Source organism: Paramormyrops kingsleyae, chromosome 25, assembly GCF_048594095.1.
Source record: "Paramormyrops kingsleyae isolate MSU_618 chromosome 25, PKINGS_0.4, whole genome shotgun sequence".
NCBI lineage: Eukaryota > Metazoa > Chordata > Actinopteri > Osteoglossiformes > Mormyridae > Paramormyrops > Paramormyrops kingsleyae.
Genome location: NC_132821.1, coordinates 20,980,074 through 20,998,327, shown reverse-complemented (window position 1 = coordinate 20,998,327; position 18,254 = coordinate 20,980,074). Strand labels below are relative to the sequence as shown.

The following is an 18,254-nucleotide window of genomic DNA, read 5'->3' as shown; positions in this document are numbered from 1 at the left end:
TTCTAGACTAAAGGACTCATTCAGAATTAGTTCACACTTTTAACTCTGCATTCCGCGCTGAACCCGCTTTCTGGAATACCCCCCAGGACTTGCCTACCCCTGGCTTAAACAAAGATTATCAGGCTTGTACACAAATAATCACAACCTCAATGGGCGTGCCTCCATAGTGGACACATTCAAAATGGCGCGGAGGTCCTCCCTGTCGCCCATGTGCCACACTTCCGGCGCTCTGATCCAACGTTTCCGGTGTCGGTCGGTTTCCAGACTGAGAAGGGCGAGTAGAGAGAACATCGTAAGTTTGAAACATACTTAGCTTCATGTTGTTTATTAAATAATACATTATTCATTGTTGTCTTCCATAGTTTTGGTTTGACAGTTTCCGAGCGGTTTACGTTTACCGTTCAGCACGCTGTCATTGAAAGTCCTTGAGGAATCATACAGCCACTGCGTCGCCGTGTTCCAGACCAGTGCAGTAAAGACGGGGATGTTCATGTGACAACATCTGAAAATGCTTTACTTTCTGAATAAGCCTGAATTAATTTGCATGGTATTTTCAGGAGACGCTACCAATAGCAGTTTCTTAATTAAGTGGCTTCACCGTAGTAATTGCAGATGTGAATGCAAAGCTTTACCTGTCCTCCAAGGTTGCCAACTCTTAACGCGTCTGCCGTGACACTCACGCTTTCAGACTCTAACGCTCACGCAAGAAATCTTACAGCAAATCTATATTATTCCATTATAAACATAAAACTAGCTACGTGAAAAGCGTTGGAGTTGTTTGTAAAATATACGGACCATTTAAAGCTAGTAAAACCATTACATGCATGTAAATGAGTGTGCAGACTTGTCTCGAATTGAGTATCTCACTCCAGCCAGCTGACCAAAGTTGGGTTGGATTAAAGTACTTGCTGAGAAACAGAGTAATAGTGTATCGTAGTCAGTGAAATGGTGAGATGACTGTCACCTCGATCTGCCCACCCCCCCGACGTCTGTCTTTCTAACAGACCCAGGCCGTGATGTCTTCAGCACTGCGCCTACTGTACTCCATTTCCAGGCCAGGTAGGACCTGCATAAACCTGCGTATCTGCTCTGGAAGCCCATCAGTCTCTTGCCTTGGTGGCGGGGGAGGTTCTTATGGGGCTTCAGTGTTTACTGTAGTCATGTGACAAAGATCACTGCTACAGCCTTAACCTGTACCACGTCTTCATTCTGACCAGGGAATTTCTCGGCCTGCTCCACTGTAGTGCGTCCGTTCAGCGTCAGCGTCCCAAAAGGGGGATACAGTAAGTGTCGCATTCAGATTACTGCGGGAGTGTCTAGCGCGGAGAGGTCTGTCAAGGCTGTATATGAATGAATCTGGCTCAGATTCTCAGCCTCACATGGCAGGGTGTATATGTATATGACGTATACATTTATTAACTATCCCAGACTGAGTTCACAAAACTGTCTGCCTAATTTAGCTGTTGTTTGTCTGATTGAGTTCCTTTATGTATACAGCTTTATGGACGCTCTGTGCATCATGCTGCTTTATTGAAGCATGTGCTGGCCTGTCTTTGGCTTCGATTCCACTTCCTGCTCATTTTGTTAGAAACAGGTTCTCTGCTCCTGTTCAGACTTTATTAATCTGCACATGCTGAAGGTGGCTGCCCAGGTCTTGTCTTCCAGTTAATTGCAAAGAACGTTCTGTCCCTTCCTTTGGTTAATATCTCTTCCTTGTACACCAGAATGATGTCTCAAAGTTTTATTTGTCACATGCACAGTAATACAGTAGTACACTACAATACTTGCAATGAAATGCTTTGTTGCCCAGCTCCAGACTGTAGTGTTTTCGACAGTGTGCTCTGTGGTGTTCAATAACTAATTCTTACCCCCCCCCCCCCCTGCACACCCACACACACAGAGTATGTGAATGCCCAGGAGCTGCCCACAGATATGAAGTCTATCACTGACCGGGCTGCCCAGACCCTACTGTGGACTGAACTCTTCAGGGGTGAGCTTTAGCACACTGCTACGCTTGACAGAGCTAACTGTGTGCCACATCCACATTAACCACATTGAGTCATACTGCCTGCCCATCCATCCATCATCAGTTTTGCGGTGACCTGGATGCCTTTCCCGAGAAGCACAGGGCAGGGGAGCCCCTGGACAGGGTGCCAGTACATTCAAACATCAGTCATCTGTCTGCATGTTTTTGTCCTGTGGGATGCTAAGAAGCAAATTTACACACACACAGAGGCAGGAGGTGTAAAGCCGCATGCTTGCTATAAAATATTCAGCTCAATAATCATATTATGGTGGAACAGAACACGTGTAGCTGTATAGTGCTCATGGAGAATTGATCAACAAGAACTTGAATACAAAAAAAAATAACAAAACACATCAGTTCCAGATTCAACGCTGTTTCTGCAGTGACAGGTACCAGAACCTCCTCTTCCTTCAGGTTTGGGGATGACCATGAGTTACCTGTTCAGGGAGCCAGCCACCATCAACTATCCATTTGAGAAGGGTCCCCTCTCCCCCCGTTTCCGCGGGGAACATGCTCTGCGCAGGTACCCATCTGGGGAGGAGCGCTGCATTGCCTGTAAGCTCTGTGAGGCCATCTGTCCTGCCCAGGTGAATCCATGCCGTCAAGCTCTACCCTGCCCAAGCATTTTCTGAAATATGAAAAAAATGTTGCCCGTCATGTAATAGCTCTGCTCTTCAGTGGTTGATTTTTTTTTCCAGTCTCTTGATTTTGCTCTTGATGTAACTTTTGTGCCACAAAGAGCTGAGACCCCTTTCTGCTTTGCATTGGCCCATAATTGAGCTACAGCGTCCTCCCTCTTCCAGGCCATCACCATTGAGGCAGAGCCCCGTGCCGACGGCAGCCGGCGGACCACCCGTTACGACATCGACATGACCAAGTGCATCTACTGCGGCTTCTGCCAGGAGGCCTGTCCTGTAGACGCTATCGTGGAGGTGCTAACCGGCAATCGTCACTAGCAGGGGCCAGCGGGCACTACTGCTCATTTCATGCTCTTTTCTGTGATTTGCGTGTGACTAAAACACTTGGCTGAAAGTCATCCGATGTCTTTTCCCAGGGCCCCAACTTTGAGTTCTCCACAGAAACCCATGAGGAGCTGCTGTACAACAAGGAAAAGCTTCTCAACAATGGAGACAAGTGGGAGGCGGAGATTGCGGCTAACATACAGGCTGACTACCTGTACAGATAAAGCGCCTGCTTCACCCACCAGAGGCAACCGAGACTCTGTGGACGGACTGGCCAGTCTGCTTGCTGATGGTGGCTGCACTTCCACAGATACATCAGCCCATGCCTTCATACTGGCCGACAGATAGCACTGAGTTACAGACCGACCCATTAAAAATCAATAAATTCTTAAACTGTTTTATATCTTGAGTGTGGAGACGTACATTATATACAGATTATTTGATGCTGAGCCTGGCAGGCTAATACTGCAGTGTTCTTATCGTCGTATTGTACAGCTGTAATAGTGTCTGTGATGTCATAATACCTGTAGCCATCAATGTGTCTCACCAGTGCTCTGGAAACGCAGCATTCGGCGAAATCTACAGAGATTAATTGTGAAGGTTCGTGGAATTGCTGAAGAAGGAATTAAAGCTTTGTGTTCCACAGTGTGACACTGCTGTGAAGGTTTTGAATTTTGTCAGCATTGCACAGACCAGCTGGAATTAGCTAGTATTACGGTCATCAAGGTGTTGTAGTAGAAAAACCATTGAATCACTAAAATGATAATGTTTGCACAAGTACTTAGGGTAAGCAATGAGAAGCATTCCAATCATACAGGTCAGAGCAAGCTTTGGAGGGGGTCACAGTGTAAGGTCAGTGTCCAGCACCCCTGGAGCTGGGGGGTTAAGGCCATTGCTCAAGGGCTCGTATATGTGATTATTCTGCAGAGGCTGGGGCTCGATCCTGCAATTTCCGATTAACAGGCACAGAAGCTTAGCCCACCAAGCTGCAGTAAGGTCTTACACATAAATACATTATGGCTCCATGTGCGACTGTGACATTCTTAGTCAAAGTTGTTGCAGGACTGTGCTCTGACAAATGTGTCCAGTGAATGATAACAAGTACACTGTATCCCTGTGCATGTGTTGTGCACCACCCCACCACACACACACACACACACCTATGTTTTCATAGTGTATGATAGATGAGAACAGGTGTATTTTCGATGCAATGACAATTTTGAAATGCACAGGAACAAAATCCGTGACCCCACACCACACTGTGACCAACTGGTGACACTAAATGAACAGTTAGAAATAAAAATGTGCTGTTGAAGCTCTGTCCATGATAGTAGTGACATACCTGTGTTGCTGATGCTCAGCCACATTAGCCGTATCTCAGAGGCTGAACAAAACAGATGTCATGTAATTGGATCTACCTGAGAATTTCTATATAAAAAGCAATTTGACTAGTAGGATAATAATTGCTGTTGATGAATTCATGGCTCATGTTATCTAGACAATATGGAACTACAAGAAAATAAACCCAGACCACAGCACATGAGTAAAAATGCATTTATTTTAACTTTTCGATGAACTGACTGCTTTGTTAAGGCTCTTGCATCTTTTACATGCCTTGGTTATTTGTGAAGTATACACAATTCATATTCAGTTTTTAGTAGCACAAATATCCTCAATGGCCACCACAGGTATCTCGATGGCGGGTCTCCCCTCAATGGCCACCACAGGTATCTCGATGACGGGTCTCCCCACTCTGCGCCTCACTGACTGCTTAGATTAGTTTGCCCCCTTCCCGTGTCAAGTCCAGTTAAGATGGAAAGTTCCTCTACCCTCTGTAAGAGCAAAAGCAACCTATCAAACACATCTATTGCTGATACCTGATTGTTTTCCATGTCACCTGCTAAGGCACAAATATTTGCTACAGGCTCTTCTGTCACCATTACGCTCTAAACGAACAAATCCGTTGAATGCTGGTGAGGCCCTAAACAAGTAAGTGACGTTGTTAGTGAAGGTCCGCCTTGATGAGCGGTCTGACAGTTGGGAATTGCAAATTGAGTTTTCCCCCCAACATGCAATGCAATTGCCGGGGACGCCATTGTATTTGAATAAAGAGGCAAAAATCCCATGGCAATACGAAATGCAATTCAGTGCCTTGTTATTCTATTTATTATTCAAAATATTTTGAAATTAATTAAGGATTGCATAAGCACTTTGCACATTGAACTGCCGATTGCAAAATGTATTTTCAAATTACATGCTCAGAATAAATATTGAAATGACAAATGCATGCTCTGATTGAATATTGAATTGCCAATTGAATTTTTGTGCTTATAATCTTACATAGATGCCTGCTTGTTCGGAGGCTGCAACAGTACTTTTTTTTACCAGTTTAAACAAAATGTATTACAACCACTGCAGAATGTAGATGTATATGCATATACACAAATGTACACATTTACATAATAAAAAAGTATATGAATACCACATAATCCAGGGGTGATGCTACTTAAAGCTAAAAGTTGTACTTTTCAATACACTCAATGAGTTTAACACTATTTTTGCTTCTCATACATTTTAAAGTTTTAACAAATGACAAATATTCTTTTTAAAATATAGACTATATGATGGGATTTGATAACTGTACATCTGTGTATAAAAATATAGCTAAAATCAGTACAACAAAAGCAGACCGATGTGAAACAAAGCAATTTCAGACTCCATAACACCTCAGCGTTGTCTGTATATATCACTACTTTGTCAGTTATCTGTCTCAGTGTATCCTAAAGTCCAGTTCTACTGTATGAACTAGTTCTCGAGACGAATCAGCGCCATTTAAGGCCGCCAGACACGTAGTTCCAGTTCAGCGGCGTTGAGGCCACAAACCACAAATGTAGACAGCTAATTTCATTCGATCAAACATTTTATTTTTTTCCCCAAGTTTCCCAACTTGGCAAACTGCGTACGAGTCTGTATGATTTGCACAACCCTCCGTCATTAGCCTAATAAATGACTGAGTAAAAACGCATGTAAACAGTGGTGCGTTTCCCAGACTACACCATAGTTAAAAGCATGAAACAGAATGGGCCCGTCCGCGTAAGTTATGAGCGGGGCGCGCGGCGCGCCAGGCCACCGATCATGTGACGAGGGCGGGCTGCGTCACAAAGCCGCCGTGAAGCTGCTTTGGGCGGCGCCATTTACTCTTTTCCCCATTCGTCTCAGCACCGGGTATGTCTGCAGCGCTCTTATTTACACATTTTACTTGAAGCACTGGAGTTAATTAGCAATATGTGCCGTTTACAGCTTTTACAGCCTTCTGCTACCGGGAAAGCGAATCGCGTTGAGATCCGTATATACGACCGTGAAAAGTTTCGCGCTTGTTCCGAGTTAGCGAGCTGCCCTGCGCACTAGAGCCGACCCTGGCTGCGTACTCCCGAACATGTCCGCATGGCTTCCTCCCTGCAGCCCGGGGCGCCGCTCCTTGCCCACCTAACCCTGCAAGGAGCCGTCCGGGGAGCGCTGCCTGCAAGGTGCGTTACTGCGGCGGCGGCGAGCGGAGCGCTTCCGCGCCTATAAACACGAAGCGCTTCCCGGATGAATCGTCCCGTCTCCCGGGCTTTACCGTTAAACCGCGCCGGGCGTCGTTTGGTTGGAACCCCTGTGCCGTGTTCTGGCTACGCGGGCTATGAGCGGCTAAATTCACTGCACGTGTAGGTGGAAGTTACTAGAATAAGCAGCTGGCCGCAGGGTCCGGGGCCGGCCCCGGCGTGCCCATGCCGCCCTCCCCATCCCTCTCACTCACGGTCTGTGGCGATCGTGCGCTGCGAGCCTCCCGTCCATGCACTTCATGATTAACTCCCTCCCTCTCTCCATCCTTCCTTCCCTATCCGTCCTTCTGCCTCCGATCAGCAGCACATCCTCAGATCCAGACCCACAGGTCAGATATGGCGGAAGGAGAACCTCAGGTCCAGTTTAAGGTGCGTTTCAGCCAATGTCACAGCTGTTTCTTGCGGGCCAGAGTGGACCCGTGATCTTCATGACGATGGTATCTTTACCTGCTGGAATATGTCTGGCCTGTTTGGGTTAGGTATTGCAGTAGTAATTATGCCCCAGTACAAATTTCATATTTAAATTATGAAATAGAAGGCCAATCACTCCCTTCTAAATGAACTCCTCTCACCTAAAATTATGGTCAGTGTTTGAGTTTCATCCACTCTTTGCATAACATCAATTTTCTCTGTTTGGTTTTACTAGCTTTAATTGCAGTGCAAGTGGGATCAAGCTTGTTCTGTAATTTTGAAGGATTAATGCCTCATCAGTAGTTTTAAGAACGGGGACGTGTGTGTGATTAAGAAGACTTATGTGTGTGACCTTCGCCTCTCTCCTAGCTGGTGCTGGTTGGTGATGGAGGCACAGGGAAGACCACCTTTGTGAAAAGACATTTAACGGGAGAGTTTGAGAAGAAATATGTGGGTGAGAAATGAAGGCTGTTATATTCTCCCTGGTGCTGTAACCTATGGCTTGTCTATGCCCAGTCCCACCCACTTTTCCTAGTTAAGTGTTTCTGAAACTGATCTTCGGGGACTCCCAGACGGTACATGCTTTTGCTCCCTCCCAGCTATGTGGACTGTCTCGCAGGGAGCTGGGACGGAGCAAAAACGTGGACCGTCTGTTGGTCCCTAGGACCGGATTGGGAAACCTAGTTATTGTGATGTGTTGAATCGCCATTGTTCCTGTTGAATGGGTTTGTTTAAAATAGTGGAGTGGGTCTGTAGTGAGCAGTGTTGCCATGTATGCTTAGTGAAAACAACATCGGAGAGGATGATCAGGAGCAGCTTACAGAAGGACACTTACCATTCTCTGGGAGGATGGAGTGCAGTTGTTTAGAAAATAAGTAGCTGGGTGGGAAGCAGCTTTACCAAATGGCTGCCGGTCAAGCTAAGCTTTACATTACAGTGGTTTGCCACCTTGTCTTGTCTGGACATGGTTGCGTATGGGCCCAGTCTGAACCTATAGATACAGTAAAACCACACATGAGACTAGATATAATAAATAATGCCTGATAATACTAGAATTTTAATGTTAAATTCAAGATGGCATTTCTGGCTTCCTAACAAACCTTTGTTTTCTGCAGCCACCTTGGGTGTGGAGGTACATCCCCTGGTCTTCCACACCAACCGAGGGGCTATCAAGTTCAACGTTTGGGACACAGCTGGGCAGGAGAAGTTTGGAGGCCTCAGAGATGGCTACTATATACAGGGTGTGCTAGCCTCTTATTTGCTATGTGTTGGTTCTGCTTTGGGTGTTCAGTTTTTGCACTTCCTTTGGGTCTGTCTCGTGTTTTGCTGACACCTCCTGCCCCATACCCTCCCTCCCTCAGCTCAGTGTGCCATCATCATGTTCGATGTGACTTCACGGGTCACCTACAAGAATGTGCCCAACTGGCACCGTGACCTGGTGCGTGTCTGTGAGAACATTCCCATCGTACTTTGCGGAAACAAGGTGGACATTAAGGACAGGAAGGTCAAGGCCAAGAGCATCGTCTTCCACCGCAAGAAGAACCTACAGGTAGTAAACTCCATTTCTCATGGTGGTTGTCCCTCTTTAGTGATGGCAAAAACACTTTTTGAACCATTTGCGGTATTTTTTGACCCCAGTAGATGGTGCTATCTGTTCAGAAAGGTAAAAGGCATGCCCCAAAGCAAGCCAAGAGCATGATCTAGTTGTTTTGTTCTACCTTCTCATTGGTATAGCTGCTTGTTGCTCAGCTTTGGTGTCCTTGAACATGGCATCACTTCCTGACATTCCTATTCAATTTCCTAGTACTATGACATCTCCGCCAAGAGTAACTACAACTTCGAGAAGCCCTTCCTGTGGCTGGCCAGGAAGCTGATTGGTGACCCAAACTTGGAGTTTGTTGCCATGCCGGCGCTTGCCCCCCCCGAGGTGGCCATGGACCCCTCACTCGCTGCACAGTACGAGCACGATCTCAAGGTAAGGCGTTTTCAGGTGACATGGCTGCAGAGGGCTTTAATGTACCAAAGACGGTGTGTGTCGATGAGATGTGGAGACCTCCCAAATCAAATTCCTCTAATCCCAATAGGTGGCATCTGAAACAGCGCTCCCAGATGAAGATGACGACCTCTAACCTGTGACCTCGCAACCTCTATGTGGCAGGAGTGACCACAGATTCTGTGGTTGACCTTTAACCTTTTACTGTACAACCCCATTGCCGATTGTTTTTTTTGTTTACTATTTGTTTTTGAACGTATGATGTCCTGTTGAAGAGATGCTATGTGCACGTGTGATGCATTGTGAGATGGACACACATTTGGAACAAAGGACTCAGTATCAGTTTACTGAAATACAGAAGCTGAATGGACGCACTTAGTGTCTGAATTAAATCTGTCTGAATATGGTCTTTTGTCTTGACTTTCATTAAAAAATGAATGTTTTAAGAGGTTTGTACTTTTTGGCACAAACGCCCAGATGCAGTTTGTGGTTTTGAGTTTAACGTGTGTTGTAGTAGTAGTAGTAGTAGTAGTAGTAGTAGTAGTAGTAGTAAGGAGACATGCTTATGTCCAAACAGCCAGCTGATGGGGCTTGATGAACTTCTGTGATGCCTTTCACAGAACACATTCCTAAGCAGGTTCTTGTAGCTCGATGTATTTGCACAAATTACATGCGGCTTTAGTCTGTCACTGTAATCTGCATTAAATGACTCACAGTGCTCTTATGGGGTTTATTCTCATACCAGTGTTCTTATTGCATATTTTATTAAGTGTGCTATGCTACAACACAAGTGATAACTTTGATAGGCAGATTATGGCTCCAGCTGGAATGGTTTGGCCAGGCAGCCGCCTGCAGGTCTTTCCTTTCACTATGGACGTGTGTGAAGGAGGCGAGTTTGCACCTCAGGGGAGCTGCTGCAGGACACGCTCTGGGTATCCCAGGCTGCTCTGGGCCGCGAGGCAGAGATCCACGGTGCCAGCAGCTGGTTGCCTGGGAAACTGCCCTCGGGTTCCTTATGGGCCATTGGGGATGCTCACGTTTCTGTTAAATCAGACATACAATATATATGTGCTGAAAAACACTAGCTGGAACAGAAATGTTACTAATATGTAACACTTGAAACAATAGTATGCCCTCTGCCAAGCAGCTTGCAGTGGGCCATCAATGGCTTAATGCTACTGGCTTGAACTGCCAATCAATTTCACGTGTTTTAGTTTTCTGTGCAGCACCTATTTCATGCTGAGCATGTCCCCTAACATGACCACCCGAACGTTTAATATCCATCTCAAATTTCTAATAAAAATGCACTGTTCTGGCTGCAGAAGCCCAGATATTAACTCAGCTCTCTACACGCTGGGTGCCTCACCACTGTTAAGACCGCTTGCAGGCGGATTAGGTGGGTGACCACTACCACCCTGCACCTTATCCTCTGGGCCCGGGGGTCTTTACAGCCCACACTGCCCAGACAGACGCTGCTGGTGAAGGGGGGGATGCCGAGCATGCGCGCATGTCATGGTTGGGGCTTTACAATATGATTACATAGGGCCAGAGATTAGCGTCACTGCACACAACTGTCGCTGTAATCCCTCTTGAGAGGATAGGTTTAGCAAAACTACGGGTTCGGAAAGCAGCAGCCATATTGTGTGTTTTCAATGCGTTTTAAACGGCGTTAAAACAGCAGTGAATGTATTGATAAGACAACTGATTGCAATTAACTTTTGGCAGTATTATTGTAAACCGAATGGTAACAACAGTTTCGGGACTTAAGCAACAACCAAGTTTTAAATTGGGGCTTGTATTTTTTTTCACTGCGGTGGTATTTTAATAAAATTAAAAATTGTTACAGTTGACTTTAAAAATGAAAGATCGACTGGAACAACTGAAAGCGGTAAGTGTAGTGTTTATATGCTTAAAATACCTTTGGAAGTCAAATAACGTTTCAGATCAATAAGAAAGAAGTAGAAAAATACAAATGGCAGGATAAACTGGCACTAATACTTCTGACCAAAGTAGTAATTTATTTAAATTATATTGATAACAGTAGCCACCAGTGTAAAGCAAGATTATTCTCTTCATACGGACTAGTACTTTAGAGGAAATGCGTTTATGTTGCGTCAGAAAGTTTTATAAACTTTTTAAAAGCCGGGATTCAGGAATCTAGGTATTGTAAGCCGTCACTGGTTTTCATATGAAGGATGTCGGAGAGCGCACCGTGTAAAGAGCGACCCGGGCCGTATTGCTGCTGTCACCTGGTGTCCGTGTCATCGCTTCCTGTGGCCCCCACTGTTCATATCGCCCGCTGCTGGGGTGAATTCCACGGTGGACAAATCTAAAGGAGATTTTTTTCCCGTCTTTCGATTTTAAAAGAATAGTGAGACGTGCTTGTGTTATCCGTAGGTGCTGTAATCACAGTCTGCTTTATTGCCGTCCTCTTGGTAGGCAACATCCATGTTCAGGAACATAATGGCGAATCCCATCGCCTAAGAATAGAAATTACTCGTATGCAGCGCACAAAAAAATAATCGCGCTGATTATCATATCCATGCCAGCTGTTTATACCCAAAATGACCAGACAACTCGGTAAAGACTCGTAAGCGCAATCCGGGCCAAATAGCCATCTGTTTAAATCACCTCTTTGTCGTCTCAAGAAAAGAGTATTAAGCCTGAGAGCTGGGGGTGGGGAGGCTTGTTCATGGTATTATTGGGAGATTTAGACTTAACTATTATCCAGCCTGAAGGGGCCACTGGTAAAGTGGTCCTCTGTACATACAGTTGGCTGCAGGGAATCTCTTCAAAGACACACTTTGGACAGTGCGGCACAAGTCGATTGAGCATAGTTTTAGATACATATACAGTATGGTCTCCTATAACGGGATAGTGAATACTGAATAACTTCGTCTTAAGCAAATTAGCGATACAGAAACAACGGGGATTTTAGTAAAATGGGGTTATGGTCAAAAAGCTCAAAACTTCTTAAGTAACACACGCACGCACACACATACACACACACACACACAAGACATGAACCAGTAAAAAACGATGGCACAGTTCCATAAATAAAGTGCTATAATAATAGGCTTTTCTTCAATACTGAAAGCTTTCTTTTTGCATTTGCTGCTTGGCTTTTTTGAGCCAGGACATTTAGACAAGTTTTGGGGTGTCAAATGACCATTCTTTTTTAACTTTTGAAAGTTAAATGTAGAAGAATAGCAAAATAAACACTTGTAGGGTAACACGTGGTGAACTGATGCCCTTACTGGTTTGGAGCATTGGAGCAAATGTGCATTTCAAAAACATGCTTTATATGAGAATGTAATGTCCATATGTACAGAGCTGCACTTTACATCCACTTGGTCAGTAGGGTCATTCTTTCTGTCTGTCATGTCACGGGACCCAGGACATCTGTAACTTTGGATGCACTGCATGGCTTTAATGTGCACAGTAATTGTGCCTTAACAGCCTTAACTATACACCATCTACACCCTGGACCATTTCTGAGATGATGCTCTGATGAGAGCAGTGTGGGCGTTTCCAGTGGCTGCTGTAAAAAAGGTTAAAATGAAATGCAGTGTAATACTTGGTCTTATCACTGCTTTGGTGCCACACTGTCTTTTCTCATTGGTGAGCCTGCTGATGTTAAGAATAAAGTTGTTAAGGATAAAGTTAAGCAAGGACTTTCTGTTGTGGGCTCAAAGCCTGAGGGAGAAACTTCCAGCTAAAAGGCTAACATTTATCAGGACATGAAGGGAGGCAGAGATGCTGCGATGCTGGAGTACAATAGGTGTTGCAGGATGGGACTCTAGTGTTCTCAAGAACATAAAACCCAGTTTATGTACATTAAATAAAAGCATCTACAAGTATGTATAAATGAAGCCCATGCTCACAGGAATAATCTGGACTCCATGCTTGTGTGTGACATGGATCCTTTGTGTTGGGCATCTCCACTCAGACACTCGACGCCGATGATACAGTTGAGACTGAGGTGGCTGTGGACAACGCCGCCTTTATGGATGAGTTCTTCTCTCAGGTAACTCACCATCTGTGCTGAAGGCCTCCCTGGGCAGTGCACCGGTACACTCCACTGTGCCTGTGCTATAGTATGTCAGGTGTTCTCGTGAGTCAGTGTTTGTCAGTCATTTCTCCTGCAGTGGGGCCCAGTCTTGCTGATCATATTTTCTCATTCCATCTCTGAGATTGAGGAGATCAGAAGCAACATTGACAAGATAGACGAGAATGTGACCGAAGTCAAGAAGCTTTACTCCATCATTCTTTCTGCACCGACGTCGGATCAGAGTAGATCCAGCCGCCTCCTGCTATATATTTACTGTCTTCTCTAAATCTGTTTGTGGAATCTCTTCACTTTTCTCTTGTCTGTGACTCTCTGAAGCCCTCCTCGTTGTCTTTCCCTTCTCATTGTTTTTTGATTTTCATGTGAGTACAGTCTTTCTTTACAGAAACCCAAGATGACTTGGAGGCAGTCACCAATGATATCAAGAAAATGGCCAATAATGCTCGCAACAAACTGAAGAGTCAGTACATATATGTTATGAGTCTTTGTGTTCCTCTGTGATGTGTGTTAAGTATGTGTTGACTTGCAGTTTCTGCTGCAATGGCTGTCTGGTTGTACTAATTGGCTCTGGTGTGTGTTGATATAACATGACAGGTATTGAGCAAAATCTAGAATCCCCTGGGGAGCGAGTGTCAGCTGACCTGCGGATACGCAAGTCTCAGGTATAACACTTCATTACCATTTATGCCTCAGCTGACTGTGTCACCCAGAATTTGCTGCAGAATAAGGCTTCTGCTTCCGCTCTCTTAGCATGCAGTTCTGTCGAGGAAGTTTGTGGAGGTGATGACCAAGTACAATGAGGCGCAGGTCGACTTCAGGGAGAGGAGCAAAGGACGGATCCAGAGGCAGCTGGAGATCAGTGAGTCATTTATGTGTGTAGTGTGTATGGATGTACAGTGGTACCTCATTAGAACTCGAATTTCTTAAAAGTCGAACCAACCAGTTTGAAAAAAAAATTACCTAGAGCTCGTTTTGAATCTCAGAATTCAAACCGTGAATGCTGACCTAAGATAACTTGTATGCGCGGGGAAATGAGTCACGCGGCACGTCTCTCAGCGGAAACAAAGTGTAACGCTTCAGTCTCAGCCTCGCATTCACTGTGATAGCATCATGCATGTTTACACTAGTCGAATACATATGTTTAGACAGTAAAAATACATTTAGACAATGATGGACAGTAACAGTAATTATTATTATATAATAAAATACATTTAAAAATAAAGATTTCTTATTAATTCTTTTAATATTAATAATAAACCATTAATACATTATATTATAATATTATTGTCCTGCCGATAGGGGACAGAACGGAGACAAAGGCGCAGACGTCAGGGTATCGGGGAATACGGGGTTTAATTACAGGTAAGGCAGGCAAAACGCAGACGGACAATACAATGACCGGACTGGGGAAACAAACTGAAACACGGACTAAATACAGAGGACTAATGACGAGAACTAGAAACAGCTGATCACACAGCGATTCCACATGGGGTTAACGAGGGGGCGTGGCACACAGGTGGAGCGGACAATCTTTTTTAACTTTATACATTTATTTTCTTACTTTACAAATTACTGTTTTGATAAATGTAGATTTATGGATAGATGTGTTTAGTACAGTATATGCTCTTCTTGTTTTATCTGGTTCATTTTGTGTTTAAATGCTAAAAAAAAAGATATTTAGGTGTAATTTTTTTGGCCGGGAACCAATTAATTGGTTTTCCATTATTTCTTATGGGGAAAATTCGATCACAACTCAAACTTTTTAGGATTCGATCCAGAGTTATGAACAAATTAAGTTTGAGTTCCGAGGTACCACTGTATATGTACAGAGTCTGCTTTGCGGGGACATATTTTGAGAAATTTACCCAGATATCCTAACAAAACAATTTAAGCAACTTTTTTTGAGTAGTTTACGTTTAGGAATCAGGAGTTGGATTAAAACAAGTATCACCAAAAGCACAGAAATGTAAGCATGTATCTTTCTGTGAATGTGTAAATGATTATGTGTGAATCAAGTGTGTATAGTCAGTCAAAGATTTGTTTTGTTCACTGAAGTATTACACATTTGCTTAAGCATCTAATTTACACAAAATATTATACATATCCCTACATTTCTACCAGAATCATTATTCGATAAATTATTTAGGAAGACATACTGCAAGCAAATGTCTGACCTATATTAACACATTCCAGGCTGAATGTAGAGCTGAATGAACTCTTTGTTTTTTTTACTCTGAAAGAATGTCTGTGCTGTATTGACTCTGTTTTAAATGATGATAGTGGTGTCCTGTCTGCATGAATCCATTCTCCTGTTCTGACATAGCTGGCAAATCCACAACAGATGATGAGCTGGAGCAAATGCTGGAAGGTGGAAATGCAGCTGTTTTCACAGCTGGGGTGAAGTACTCTTTCTTACTGAGCAGTCTGTGTTTGAACCATAGCAGTCATTTGCCTTCGCTGTATAGGCCTGTGCATTTGTGTGTCAGTTCACATGACTCACTGACAGGGCCTGCGTGTCTGCAGATCGTAAGCTCGGGGATATCACAGCAAGCACTGAGTGAGATCGAAGCCCGACACAAGGACATAGTGCGGCTGGAGAGCAGCATCAAGGAGCTGCATGACATGTTTGTGGACATCGCCATGCTGGTGGAGAACCAGGTAAATGTCTGTTTCCCTCACAGAAACTGGAAAGGCCATCGGGTGGAATGTGTAAGCAGGGGCCCCGGTGGGGCCGTCTTAGGGCCCTTACATTCTTTATTTAGCTCTGTCAGTATTCGCTCTTCATTGAGCTTGAGAACATCATTTCCCTGGTAAGAACAGGAGTAACCACTGGGATTTCCTTTGCTCACTGCTTCCGGAGGTAAATGTGGCAGTGTGGTAAGTCTTTCTTCATTAAATGCTTTGGTTTTGTGGCACTACTGTCCTATTTATCAGAGCACTAAGCGTTGTTCACTTGTCAGTGTGTCACGTTAAGTAATCTGTTTATTCCAGGGTATAATAGTGAATAAATGAGGCCATGTCTCCAAGCTGGGAGTGGATAAGATTGGATAAAGCAAAGTGCATGAAATCAGCAGTGTGCCAGGTATGGGGTATTTTGGAGAGAAGGCTCTAAGGTACTGTATTAATCCTTGGTGCTTGATATTCAGCAGCATAGGCTGGGCACAGTGTGCTTGTCTTGTGAATGGCGTTGTTCTACACACTGGGGCGACACAACCTGTCTGGATTGATGCTCACCCATCAGTATCTATTCCTTCTTCTGTACCTACTTTCTTCCAGTCCCCTACTATCTATCTAACTCACCATCTTCATCCCCACATCTGTTTTCTTCATCTGCAATTCTCTCTGCAACTTTCTCACCCACACTTGCTAAGGGTGGCATGATCGACAGGATCGAGAGCAACATGGACCAGTCAGTGGGCTTTGTGGAGCGGGGGGTGGCGGACACAAAAAAGGCAGCCAAGTTCCAGGCTGAGGCCCGCAGGGTACGTGCAGGAACCTTTAATCTGTCAGCCTTGAGTTTTCATCCCACTGGATGCTTTCCTTCTATTTTATTATTGAATGTGTTTATTCATTTATTTCGAATTTCCCACTAGGGATCAATAACATTCTGTGCATCTTCCGTCCTTCCCTGTCCATTTGCAGAAGAAGATGATGATCATGCTGTGCTGTGTGGTTCTTGTTATCATCCTCAGTTCTGTTCTGTACAGTTTCATCACTTAGAAAACAGTAGGTAAGGAATGCTGGCCATTGCCGCACCATTACGTGTTTTTCATTGTACTATGACTTGAAATGTTAAATATCCAAACTAAAGTGTTTCAATTATTTTCTTTTAGGTACTTGATAGATGCCTCCCAAAAACAAACTGGCTTTAAAGAGTTAACAGATCACTGAGAAACTGTTCTAAAATCACTTGGAGAGACTCCTGTGATTGCTGCCAATCAGTATTTCTTAAATCTACTGTTCAAAATGTCTTATGTTTCCTCTATCTCTCTCTTTTGCTTAGTCACCCTTTTGACTCCTTCCTCCAAAGTGGTTCAGTGCTTGGAGCAGGAAGATATGTGTTGTGTGATGTTAAACTGAAATTTGAAAACCAGAAAGTGTTTTGATTACTGCAGATATAATCAACATATAATGTTTTAAGCAAAGTAGCTCAGGATATAATAACGTCATCAAGGAAATAGTTTCGATAAAAGTATGCAGATATAAAGAGATATTTTTGCCATATCCACTACGAAGAAATGTGTGTGGTCTATTAATAAGGCACATGGGGGCAGGCAGATGGCGCTAGTTCTTATGAACCCACCCATACATCGATTAATATGAAGACACTTTAACGAGACCACATTTCAGTCTTTTTCTTGTGTTAAAGCTTCACGGATATTTTGTTTATAGTGGTGTCACAATAACTATATATTACTGCTTCTTTATCCTACAGAACGAATAGCAGTCACTTTCTTTAGTTTCTTTTTGTTGTACTTCAAATAAAAAAGTGAAATGTATGTGTCAATTCAATTGCTTATCAACCTGTAACGTTTTTCCATTAATTATTTAAAAAGTTCTCGCTAACCTCCATACCTACGACAACATACATCCTTGGACAGGATTGCCAACTTTGGTTAGCTGAGATTTTCAGTTCGAGAGACGCCTGCACACACATTTACATATATTTAACAGCTTTATTTAGTTGAAAATAGTTTGTAGGGTCTGCAAACTACCCGAACGCTTCTGATATAACTAATTTTAGGTTTATAATAGAATAATGTAGATTTGCCGTAAGATTGCTTAGGTGAGCGTGAGAGTCAGAAAGCGTGAGTGTCACGCCAGATGCGAGCGAGCTGGTATCCCTGCATCCAATTCTTCCCTCGTTTGTTAGCTTTCAGACATTCAGCACTACACTGTCACCATTACCCTAAATTAAGAGCTCCAGATGGCTTGATCACAGGGACTGACAGTTCAAAACGCCTTGTGCCTCTAATCGCGAAAACCTCCAAGCGGCCTTAAATCTACAACGCGATTGGTGATGAGCTCGTGAATATTTATCATATCCAACGGCTGAAGCTCTTATACGTACTCGGCAAATATGACGTTCTAGACATTTCAGCCAGCCGGAAAAGGTATATGCACAAGACTACTACACGGCATTTGATTGGCTTCACTGCTGACCCCGTTTTACCAATGCCCCTCAGCC

At 44.0% G+C, this 18,254-nt stretch overlaps 3 protein-coding genes across 6 annotated transcripts; all 3 read left to right on the top strand.

Annotated features, from left to right (window-relative positions):
- The first annotated feature begins 162 nt into the window (after window positions 1-162).
- ndufs8a (NADH:ubiquinone oxidoreductase core subunit S8a) lies at window positions 163-3,639 on the top strand. The gene is made up of 7 exons (XM_023845386.2): window positions 163-292; window positions 1,005-1,059; window positions 1,218-1,283; window positions 1,901-1,990; window positions 2,441-2,613; window positions 2,830-2,958; window positions 3,081-3,639. The coding sequence occupies exons 1-7, from the start codon at window positions 182-184 to the stop codon at window positions 3,210-3,212; spliced, it is 756 nt and encodes a 251-aa protein (XP_023701154.1). The 5' UTR covers window positions 163-181; the 3' UTR covers window positions 3,213-3,639.
- Window positions 3,640-6,138: 2,499 nt separating this feature from the next.
- Window positions 6,139-9,403, top strand: LOC111861077 (GTP-binding nuclear protein Ran). The gene is made up of 7 exons (XM_023845390.2): window positions 6,139-6,213; window positions 6,898-6,962; window positions 7,374-7,458; window positions 8,120-8,245; window positions 8,366-8,553; window positions 8,809-8,979; window positions 9,089-9,403. Exons 2-7 carry the CDS (start codon window positions 6,930-6,932, stop codon window positions 9,131-9,133), a joined length of 648 nt encoding a protein of 215 aa, XP_023701158.1. The 5' UTR covers window positions 6,139-6,213; window positions 6,898-6,929; the 3' UTR covers window positions 9,134-9,403.
- Window positions 9,404-10,543: 1,140 nt separating this feature from the next.
- On the top strand, window positions 10,544-17,565 carry stx3a (syntaxin 3a). 4 transcript variants are annotated; one of them, XM_023845384.2, is made up of 11 exons: window positions 10,544-10,885; window positions 12,947-13,024; window positions 13,191-13,290; window positions 13,452-13,526; window positions 13,661-13,728; window positions 13,817-13,925; window positions 15,390-15,463; window positions 15,590-15,724; window positions 16,438-16,548; window positions 16,709-16,796; window positions 16,900-17,565. In XM_023845384.2, exons 1-10 carry the CDS (start codon window positions 10,856-10,858, stop codon window positions 16,784-16,786), a joined length of 858 nt encoding a protein of 285 aa, XP_023701152.1. In that variant the 5' UTR covers window positions 10,544-10,855; the 3' UTR covers window positions 16,787-16,796; window positions 16,900-17,565. The 4 variants fall into 4 exon arrangements, 1 of the variants encoding a protein (XP_023701152.1); XR_002842161.2 differs by lacking the exon at window positions 16,900-17,565 and adding an exon at window positions 16,058-16,148 and having other exon boundaries at window positions 10,545-10,885; window positions 16,455-16,548; window positions 16,709-16,750; XR_002842160.2 differs by lacking the exon at window positions 16,900-17,565 and adding an exon at window positions 16,058-16,148 and having other exon boundaries at window positions 10,546-10,885; window positions 16,709-16,733.
- The last annotated feature ends 689 nt before the right edge of the window (window positions 17,566-18,254 follow it).

Bases quoted from the DNA above. Each gene is read 5' to 3' on its own strand.
- ndufs8a (XM_023845386.2), top strand. From the start codon at position 182: ATGGCGCGGAGGTCCTCCCTGTCGCCCATGTGCCACACTTCCGGCGCT. The intron at 1,060-1,217 runs GTAGGACCTGCA...CATTCTGACCAG, and splicing joins GTACTCCATTTCCAGGCCAG to GGAATTTCTCGGCCTGCTCC. The intron at 2,614-2,829 runs GTGAATCCATGC...TCCCTCTTCCAG, and splicing joins AGGCCATCTGTCCTGCCCAG to GCCATCACCATTGAGGCAGA.
- LOC111861077 (XM_023845390.2), top strand. From the start codon at position 6,930: ATGGCGGAAGGAGAACCTCAGGTCCAGTTTAAG. The intron at 6,963-7,373 runs GTGCGTTTCAGC...CCTCTCTCCTAG, and splicing joins AACCTCAGGTCCAGTTTAAG to CTGGTGCTGGTTGGTGATGG. The intron at 7,459-8,119 runs GTGAGAAATGAA...TGTTTTCTGCAG, and splicing joins GTTTGAGAAGAAATATGTGG to CCACCTTGGGTGTGGAGGTA.
- stx3a (XM_023845384.2), top strand. From the start codon at position 10,856: ATGAAAGATCGACTGGAACAACTGAAAGCG. The intron at 13,025-13,190 runs GTAACTCACCAT...TCCATCTCTGAG, and splicing joins TGGATGAGTTCTTCTCTCAG to ATTGAGGAGATCAGAAGCAA. The intron at 13,729-13,816 runs GTATAACACTTC...CCGCTCTCTTAG, and splicing joins TGCGGATACGCAAGTCTCAG to CATGCAGTTCTGTCGAGGAA.